The 10,601-nt window shown below is 41.8% G+C and overlaps 1 protein-coding gene across 5 annotated transcripts in view; it reads left to right on the top strand.

The window, feature by feature from the left end:
• DPP6 (dipeptidyl-peptidase 6) overlaps positions 1-10,197 on the top strand; it is a 576,912-nt gene extending 566,715 nt beyond the window's left edge. For 4 of the 5 annotated variants that reach the window (XM_014945135.1, XM_014945136.1, XM_014945137.1 and 1 more), the window contains exons 20-26: positions 834-1,028; positions 1,759-1,813; positions 2,713-2,818; positions 3,683-3,741; positions 6,228-6,300; positions 6,400-6,473; positions 7,961-8,107. In XM_014945135.1, coding sequence (XP_014800621.1) covers positions 834-1,028; positions 1,759-1,813; positions 2,713-2,818; positions 3,683-3,741; positions 6,228-6,300; positions 6,400-6,473; positions 7,961-8,107 — 709 coding nt within the window. Of the gene's footprint in view, positions 1-833; positions 1,029-1,758; positions 1,814-2,712; positions 2,819-3,682; positions 3,742-6,227; positions 6,301-6,399; positions 6,474-7,960 lie in introns of all 5 variants that reach the window. The other variant, XM_014945133.1, reaches the window with a different exon arrangement.
• The last annotated feature ends 404 nt before the right edge of the window (positions 10,198-10,601 follow it).

Consider the following 10,601-nt stretch of genomic DNA (forward strand, 5'->3'; position numbering starts at 1 on the left):
CTCTTGATTTTTCAGAGCTGTCTGGTGAAGTGGGGTCAATATTTCTCGAGACAGTTCCCCTGTCCAGGATCGAACTCTAAGCAGAAAGGTGAAGAGGGAGTTTTGCCCACCTCTTCCCCTTACCCATCAATTTTGGGCCAACCTGGGCATTTTTAAGCTGTTAGTTTTATTGCTCTAGAAGTGTTCTTTCCTTCTGTACTTGTGTGAAGCAGTGGTGACAGAAGTGATTGACAGCCCCATCTACAGCCACTCTGGAGAAGCCGGTGGGAGAAGGAAGGTCTGGGCTGGGTGAATGGGGGCAGGAAATGAAACCCCAGTGCTCGCCAGTAAAGGAAAGGAAAATTGATGTCTGCAAGCTTCATTCATCATATTGTGGCAGTGCCAGCGCACCCCAAAGCCCAAGCTCCTTACAGAAATCCCCCCACCAGAAAAAATCCCTGTAGAAAATAACTCTAGATTAGAACAGGCATAAATGGAGGAACCCAACTGACCTCTGCGTCGCTGCCCTGGTTTACTCACAGAGGAATCCTGCCCATTTAGTGGTGTGCTCGCTAGGTTTGTTCAAAGCTCTGCTTAGCACAGCAATAGTTGCTGTGCAAGGAGGGAGGGAGAAACCAGCCTGGATCTTCCACCCCAGCCTCAAAACCCATCCCACACAACCAGCATTTCCCCCATCAACATTGCAGAGGCTGAACTCCTCTTTTTGAAATCTACCCCGCCTTACAGTGCATGGGGAGATGCTGCTCCATATTGCCATGGCTCATGGCCCCGGGAAGAGCGTTTGGGCCATGCTTGGTGCTGTTGCCTTTGCTTGATGCCTATTTCTGTTTCAGAGATGGGACGCCTGGCAGCCAGATCGTAACGGAGAGGTTTGAGGTGACGTGGGAAAGCGTCATGGTCAGCTCTCACAACGCCATCGTGCTGAAGTTTGACGGCCGTGGGAGTGGCTTCCAAGGCACTAAGTTACTGCACGAGGTGAAGAGGAGGCTGGGCCATTTGGAAGAGAAGGATCAGTTGGAAGCTGTCCGGTGAATGACACTGTTATTGGAGAAATTAATTCATTTCTGATAATTAACCCAAGACTGTCATTAGTCCTGGATGCCTTAATGGTGTGTAGGGTAGAGCAAGGAGATGGGAGGGAAGGACAGTGCAGTCATACAGCTGGGACCAAGTGATGGCATGTGAGAGAGAGCTCATGCCATCCAGTGCAGAGGCAGAAAAACAAGCCTTAAACAGAGCTAAATTAGAGCACACTTATCTGTATCACGTGTTCAAAGCCTATTTATTTTTAGCTCTGTACAGTCATACAGCTACAAACAAGTAAGCTTGAATATCAGCTCTTAAGTTAATATTTTTTGCTGGCCTGGTAATTGAAAAAAATGCATCTTTAAACCCTTATATTTTTTAAACCAGAAAAGAATGTGCAAAACCCTAAATGTCAAGTCTTGTCATATTGATAGATTTATTCTGCACATAATCATGCTAAAACCACTATCAGAGTAGTGCAGTAACATCAGCTTTATTATGACTTTGAGAGGTAGTGCCAGTTATTCGTTGCCATTGCTTGGTCAAATCCAACACAACAGGTTGCAAGATTAAATCGAACAGAGACTCGTGAAAGCAACGTGTAGCAGCATGAATTTAGATTGTCTACATCGTTTTTCTGTGGCCACCCCAAATTCAAAAAATCACACTGTGCTTGCTGTGTCTCAGTGAAAAATATTTTTAACCCATTGTTTCTCCTCTCTCTTGTTCTAGGACAATGCTGAAGGAGCCTTACATTGACAAACTGCGAGTGGGTGTGTTTGGGAAGGTAACGTTTTCCCGTTGTTCCTCTGCTGTTCTAGTTGCCTGATGTGGCTAAGCAGCTGAGCTAAGTCCTGATTTATTGAATATGTCAGTGGTGACTTTTTTATTATTATTTATTTTTGAGATAGACTACTTCTTGCTCAGAGATGTTAAAGAGGAAAGCCTTCATTTTATCAATGTATTCATCAATGTTGTCTTTTTTTAAATTAACTTCCAAGTGCAGAAAGGGAGTGTTCATCAGAAAAACGCTGTCAGATAATTAATTATTTTTCCCCCTTGCAAACTTCTATTTCATTTTCATCTTGTCCCTTAAGGCCTATGGGAATGTGGGTAGATCTAGCTCATGTCGTACAAATGTACAACAACAATATTGATTTCTGAGGCTGATCCGCACCACAGTGTGTGCCCGGCTGGGAAACTGCAATTGCAAAGTATACACAGTTTGAAATGAGAATGGGACTGCGAGTAGAAATTGTTTATTGTGGGAGATACACTTAGAGTGGGCGAGGAGAGCTGCACGTACAGCAGCATCTCTGCAGGGAATTGTTAACAGGCGGACGGCAGACACTGAAACTGTGGTGTCCATTTTAAATAGCAAAAAACTGGTGTGATATTTTGGAGAGGTAACCTATCTGATTAGACCTACAGCCATAAAGAGGCGAGTGCTTGGGCACACAACCCTCCTGCCTTCAGGAGAGTGCAACAAGTATAGAGCTTATCCTCAGCTGCATCTGCTGAAGCCGGGGAGATGTCTCTTGCTTTGTGTTTTCTCAGGGCAAGGTGTTAAAGGTTCGGTAATGGCCAAGAGTTTGCTGCAAGGTCTCAGCTGCCCTGTTTCTGTACCCAAAAGCAGCAGCGCCTCACGGCAGGACCACTGATACCCCTGTCCCTTTTGTGTTACAGGATTATGGTGGTTACCTGAGCACTTACATGCTTCCAGCCGGCGAAGAAAACCAGGTGTTCGCCTGTGGAGCTGCCCTTTCCCCACTGACGGACTTCAAACTATATGGTAAATCCCACCCCAGAGCTCACAGACCTTCTTGCTGACTAGAAATTATGTTTCTGCCCTAACCCTTCCCAGTTATCTTCTCTTCTTCCTCAAGATCCTGCCTGTTTTGTTTTGTGTGTCTTCTTAGTACTAGCCATAAACACTTTTTTCCTCCTCAAGAGCAATTTTGCTGACACCAGTGGGACCAGCCATGGTCATCAGAGTAATTGAATCACTTCTGTTACTCCTTTTAAATAAAGGAGATTTGGCTCTAAAACCCTCCAGCCTCTGGCACCAACCTGCATCACCTTGAACATACATCTTTCTTGCCTGGACCATTCATCCATGGGAGCTGTGGTCCAGCCTGCCCGCCTTGTCCTCTCTCTGCTGGCACATGGTGGTCCTTTCTCTCAGGGGCACCAGTTCCCTTTGCACTTAGTGCCAGTGAAAACTGGGGGACTGCCATGACGGTCAGTGGTCAGGCAGTCAAGATCTGAAGCCAGTCTTCAGATCCTGTACAGTTATCCTTGAGACCAACGGGGTCTTGCAGTAGACTGTTGATGGAGGTGGCCCCGTGTGAAAAGAGAAAGGGACATAACACAATAGTGCTCTTCCTTTTCTCCTCATATCTTGGTTGCATTAAGGAAAAAAAAAAAAAAGGCTCTTTTATGACTTATTTAGAAACCATTTTTTTGGTGATAATGAAAGACTGTAGAATCATACATATTCTTAGTGCATTTTCAAAAACTTTTATAAATATGTGCTGTGTAACTAAGGCAATGTTAGAAAAGAAGATCCTCTTTAGCATTTGCAATATTTGACTCGGAAACACCAGTGTACTCACTTATGACTGAAAATAGATATTTTCTCTTTTTTCTTTTTAAGCTTCAGCCTTTTCTGAAAGATACTTGGGCTTGCATGGGATTGATAACAGAGCATATGAGGTAACTGCATGGACACTGTTTTTCCCTGATAAAATGTGAATAGGGTTTTAACTCTTCCTCAATATGTTCTCTTTTGGGGAGGGAAAAAGGATATGCAAGATGGACGCACTAATAAGGCTGTCTATATTTAAAAGCCACCAAGGTGTCCTTCAGCCTACTTACTGCTTTTGTTGTCTTAATAGTAATGATAGATATGGTTTTTATTGATTAACCTTCACGTCTGCCTCTCTAAATTGGGTAAATACAGTTATTCCAGTTTTACAAATTGAAAGAGTTGAGGCTAAGTGACTCAGACGTGCCCAAGTGGACATGATGTCACGACCTCCTTCAAAGTTCATCCCAATGGTCTTGCCACTTTGGCTGTCTCTGAGGTATAATTTTTGACCCAAAATCAAGTGAAGCTCAGCTTCTCTTGGCTTTTTCAAAGTAAGCACAGATGTGATATTTCAGGTAGGCAGAACTCTGTGTCAGAGTTGAGCAGGATGTGGAAAAGGGAGGCATGGCACCAGCTAATGAAGATATTGTTTAATATGTACGATGGGATCAGTTGCTTCATGTCTTCTTTCCCTCAGTTATTTGGAGGGAAAACATAATAAAGAATAGTTTCACAAACAAAATCTGTTATACAGAAAACTTTAAGTCTACCAAGCCCTGTCTTCAGATGGAAGACATGAAGGCAGCAAAAGTTAGAAATGGTTTTCTTATAGAGAAGGCAGGTAGCCCCTGCAGTGGAAGCCTCTCCTGCCTACCTAAATACTGAGTTCATTGTCTCTCAGGTTTTGCACTCATAATCTCTATCTAGATCATTGCAAACTCTTTTAATCCTTTTAGAAATTTGGAGGCCAGTCAGTAGAGGTGAAAGCAAGGGGAAATATTCTGGAAACAAGAGCTTTGTGTTGTCACACACTCTTTGTGCATTGAAAAGCTGACCTAAGAAAATAGTGGTGCTTTCAGTTGACTGGGGATTAACTGCTAGGAACAGCACCTGAGCTCTCTGCAGAGCTGGTGCTTCCCTGCGTACAGACCCTGGCTGATACACGTCTCCTACATGCCACAGTTGAACCACGAATTGCTTAGGGAGAACTGCTCCTAACCCATGGATCAGACATGAATTTTATGAAGGTCACATAATTCAAGACTTGATGTAGACTCCCAAAAAGCCATCTTGTCATGTGGTAGCTTACAATTGAGGGAGCAGAGAGGAAGGAGCTGTATAGTGGGAGAATAGAGTGCAAGATGTGCATACACCAACACAAGACTTAAGCGTTGCAGCCAGCAATCTGAAGATGAGAGAATTCATTAACTAAGTTCAAAAATAGAGTGAAGATCAGAGGGCACCCTTGCAAAATTTGCAAACGCTTTCTAAGTCCATACAGAGTGTGGAGCTGCAAGAAAGCCAGAACAGGCCTGCATCCACCAAAATTTCCAAAAACATCCCTCAAGCACCAAGGAAATAAGCAGGGCCACTTCTAATGTTCAGAGTTGCTTGATCTTTTAAATGAGATACACATAATATGTCATGTAAAATGACAGTGACCGTACCTTAGTAATACATACCAATGTTTTTAGCCAGATAATTCGACCTCTATAGCCAGGCATGGAGGGTGCTGTTGCTGTTGGAGATGCACTTGTCTATCTTCTATGGAAACCATGTAGGACAGTGGAAGATGAAAGCAGATATAAGATTGATACAAGGGTGTCTTAACTCAGAAATACATGAACTTGTGTAAATAAATGAGAGCTAGGGCACATGCATTTAAACATTGAAGGAAACAAGAATGTAATTTTACAGAGCTTCTCTTCCCTCTCCCCCCTATAAAGCAGTAACAGCTGTGATTTGACACGCACATTCCTTTTGCTACGCCAAGACTTTTTTGGAATCTTTTGGAGTCTACTTGAGACTTTTATTCCCCTGAACAATGCAGCAAAAAGTGGAGAAGTCCTTGATTTCTCTTACCCAGTATGGTTTGCAGTCACTCAGATGTGTATTTCCCCTGTGCAACTCCAAGGCTGTTGGGGGCAAAGGCATTCTCAGCAGTGGACACTTGAATTTCATATCAGATGCTCCCCTGGGCTGTCAAAGCTCATTGAGGTTGGCTTTCAAACCATACCAAAGTCACTCCAGTTCTCTGAAGAGTTCTTAGGCTTATGCACCTGGGCACGTTTTTCATCACAGTTTTGTATTCGCTGAAAATTCACTTTGACATTTTCCGTGTGTTCTGCAGTTCAGGTTTTTGGTGAACATTATCAGAAGAGACAAGGGTCTCTGGCCTCTTCCTGCTGCTGATACTGAGCCCAGAAGGACACAGTGGGGGTCTGTTTTACCTCCAGAGTGATTCAAGTAGCCAAAAGAATATGCTGTTCTGGTGTCTGCTTGTTATCCTTGTGATGAAGTATCAAATGGATTTAAGTGCTTCTATTTTCTCCATATAAATTACTAGTTTCTAGCAAGATTTTTAATCTTATTGCAACCTTTACCTTCACAGCTCACCAAATTAGCACACAGAGTCTCATTACTGAAGGAACAGACATTTTTGATCATTCATGCTACTGCTGATGGTAAGTTAGCCCGTCATTTGAGCTCATTATATGTTTGGGATGGCTTTGATTTTTCTTAATTAAATTTGCCTCTTTAATGATTGTAATCTGTTTTTACAGAAAAAATCCATTTTCAGCATACTGCGGACCTTATCACACACCTAATTAGGGCAAAGGCTAATTACAGCTTGCAGGTACAGTATGTGTTTCCTTTTTTCATATTTGAACAGTTATTTCCCATTTTGAACTCAAACTGCTGTTACGAAGCAAGCTTTGAAAAGCCACTTGCAAACTTACCTGGGCAGTGGAAAAAGCACCAGCACATAATGGGTTCCTATGTAGTCCCATGCTTATTTGATACCACTGTTTTGGTTTGGACAGTTGTTGAACAGCTATTAACTTACAGAAAATTAGGATTTGAGAGACACGTCTATAAGGAATTGGTGCCTGTTTTCTGTCTTTGGGAACACCACGCTGAATTCAGGATGAATAACAGGGAAACGGGGAGAGAAATGTCTCTTAAATCTGACACGTCCTGCTGCAAATGACCTGCTCGGGTCTGGAAAGGCCCTCTTTCTGCTGAATTACATCTGATTTGTTGAACAGCCCATGTCCAAGCCATCAAAGCTTCCCAAATGAGCCCATCCACCAACCATGGGGAAAATCCCTGACCTCTGCTACATCTCAAGCCATGGCCAGGAGAGTGCAACTAACCCAGGATCGAACCATGCCAGGAACCATGCTACAGCTCACAGTAGAGACAGTTGTGTTGCAGTGCCCAAGTCCTACTAACGTGTGATTTACTGAATACCAGCTCCCTCTGGCTGCATTTCTGCGGAGCTTCATTACCCTCCATCATCCTCCAAAGGCAGATGGGATGAAGCACAGACATGGGAGAAAAGCGATGAGCCCAGCACGGATTTGGTCAACAGCACAATGACTGAGAGGTCCCTGCACATTTCCCAATGCAGAAGGATTAGCACATTGGAGCTTGGAGGCACCAATGGGCCTGACACATGTTAAAGTTTTGTTGAGGACTGAATGCGGGCTGAAGGATCTACATCTTGGATCAAAGTACTCAGAGCAGCAGTGCGACACCACAGTCCTGCCTGCAAGCATCCAGCCCTAGAAACTAATTTTTTCTCCTGTCAACCCTCTTGCACTCCTTCAAACATGTGCAGAAGTTACCTGTTCCATTTAAATGAAAAGTTGTTTTTAGACTATTTCATTTCTGGCTTCCCACATTTTTTCTATTTAATTTCTCCAGCAAACTTTATTTCAGTTTTTTACTTAATGAATTTTTTTCTTTTAAGTCCTCATTTTAATAGGTAAAACCTAATGACATTTCTCCCCCCTGGCTTGCACTGGGCTTTTTCAGTTTCTGCAAGGAGCGAGCACTGTTATTTGTAAGTGTAGTTTGGTTCTACTTAGCCTGAACTTGTTCAGATTGGAATTAAATGGAAAATCCTCCCCCAGAAAATTTCCTTTTGAAGGAAGAAGCAAGTCTACACTCAGAGTGCTGTGGTGCCTGAGTTACCCTGGACGTCATATGCAACTACAGGAAGATACACAGTGATGATGAGAAGCAGTGGGTTCACAGACCAGCTTGAGCTGCAGATATGGGTGGTCGGTCCTGCGACTTTAAGTACATAACAGTGTGTATTTTCTTGTTTCTTTGCAGATTTACCCTGATGAAAGCCATTACTTTAGCAATGCAGCATTGGAGCAGCATTTGTACAACTCCATCGTCAACTTCTTTGTAGAGTGTTTCCAAGTTCAGGACAAACTCCCGATAGCCCCACTGAAAGAGGAGGAGGACGACGATTAACCCTACTTGTCCGTGCTAAGCACAAGGCAGATCTCTAACAATATGCAACTGGGTCATTTTCCTGAAGAAAGAGATGTTACGTTGTTAGCATGTATTTAAAGAAAACTGAAAGCAGCTCATCTGCTTTACTTGACAGCAACTCCTTCCTAAATGGAAGAACATTAAGCATGGTGAACTCAGCAGAAACTGCTGTCTGAAATTAATCCATCACAACCAACACCTTCTTTTTCTTTGGTTTTTCTTTTTTTTTCCTTTTTTTTTTTTCCTTTTCTTTCTTTTTTTGTTTGCCACGAAGTGACTTCTAGCATGAAAGTGGTAAGACAATGAACTTGAAGGAACACCCCAAGAAACCGCTTTGAGGACTGGAAGATTAATGTCTCTTTGCATTCAAGCAATCAAGCAGTAGTAGTGAAATCCGTCATCCATATTAAGGTTGCTATAGTTAGCATCACACTGTGTCAAATAAAATCTAACCTAATACATGGAAAAGATTATAGCACAATTATTTTAAAGGATGCTGATTCATACATAGTTGCCTGCTCTTTCCCATGTTCAGAAGGTTTGTCATTGATACGGGACATGCAAATTCAATTGTATGGAATATCACTATAATTACACTATCTTTACCTATAATTATTTTTTAATCTTGTATAGCTTTTACTTCCATTTTTGTTGAGTGTCATGCTTACCTTGTCAGCTTCTCAGCTTGTTCTGGATGGGGATAAAATGTACACTGAATTAACCAACTCACTTTAGACCTTAGGGGTCTAAAGAGGCAACGGGGGGGTTGAGGTACCCAGACATTAAAAAAATCTATTAGAATGAAACAAAGGAAATCTCACTCTCATGTCCCCAGCATAGCCTTTGCCTGCAAGATTGAGTATTTTCTTTGGCAGCCTTGAAAAATATGCACATAAATAAGCTAGATCAGCTTAACATTGAGATATTTTTATTGTACTGTAGAAAAATATGCGACAGTCACGATTATTATTTTTTCGTCTTGTAGCGTTGGAACAATTGGTTGGCAACCTGTTGGGAAGGGCTAGATGAGGGTATGACAGCAGGAATTTGTACCAGATACTTTGCAGATCATCTCATAAAGCCTTTTAAACAGAACCAATGTGCAGGGATTTATTGCACGTGCTGTCTACAGCTTAGTTTTATTCCAGGTCTACGAATAACACATTCCAAAAACATTTAATTATCTTTCCTGCTCACACTAGTTTTGCGAAGCATTAAAAAAAAAAAAAATGGGGGCATTTTTGCTTTAAAATATCTAACACTTCATAATAGCAGTGCAAAGCAACTTTTAAAACTTCTTGTGAAAACATTCAGCTCTCAGAACGAAATCAAACCTTCATTCACTTCCACGTACCGTGTCATAGGAATTTTGACTAGTGTCGCTCCTTGTAAAATATTCTGACCAAATGTACAGCCAGTATTAATACTGTATATTTCATTTTGTTGTATATAAAGGAATGTAAGTCAGTTATTCGTCAGGTCCCCGATCCAATATTAGTCTTGTGTTCAGCATGCATGCGATAACACTTCTTTGCTGATCAGGACTCTTTAGAAGTACTAGCTTGGAAATATAACAATTATTGTAATTTCTTTTCTTGTTTTGACAGCTTGAATGTCAATGCCGGTTTCTACTTTTTGCATAGTACTGTGGGTAAACTCACATCCTGACAGCAATGATGATGTTTCCATTGTGTTCTTTAGTGTGTCTTTTTTATTCTCTTTACTTTAAGCTTTGAATGTTGGTTGTACTTTGACCATCATGAAAAATATATTGATAAATCATAGAAATGACCTAGTTTGGTTTGAATTATCTTCTTTAATTTACAGTGCATCCACATTGTGTGAACAAGAACTACGGTATAAATCTGCTTTATCCGGCAAAATGCCAAATAGACAATAAGAATGCTGCGTGTCCAGATTTTGCTACACCGAACAGGCTCAAGAGCCTGAAATGAACTTGACCTGAGAAATGTAAAAATCTGCTCTGTCCACAATCTTTTGTAGAAAGAACTTTAGGATGTGGCATGGTAGTGTTTGTTCATTCATGGAATAAAACATTATTTTACCACCTTGGTTACTACTGCTCTTATTTAATGTGAAGTACTTAAATAAGCATGAAGTGCTATTTCTGGTTGAACCAAGCCCAAAAATCCAGGGTCCAGATCAGAAAAATGAAAACAAGTCTTCATAAATAAATACATATCACCATTTAGTCTTTAAGCTGGTAAATGGTGCCACCATGGTAAATGGTGACTGTAGCACAAAGAGGGTTCAATCCCAAAGTAGCAGTTCATGAGAAGACCCCTGTCAGCCTCTAGTCTTTGGTAGAAATGCACCTTTTCTCCCTTTCTGCCTGCAGACCCTGGGTGCTGGAATACCTGCTGATGTGGCACATGGGCTTCCTGGGGCATCATCCAGGCATGACAGCTTGACCCAAGGGATTTTTACCCTTTCATCCATTGTCCCTTTTTCC

This window comes from Calidris pugnax, unplaced genomic scaffold (assembly GCF_001431845.1).
Source record: "Calidris pugnax isolate Ruff unplaced genomic scaffold, ASM143184v1 scaffold54, whole genome shotgun sequence".
Taxonomy (NCBI): Eukaryota; Metazoa; Chordata; class Aves; order Charadriiformes; family Scolopacidae; genus Calidris; species Calidris pugnax.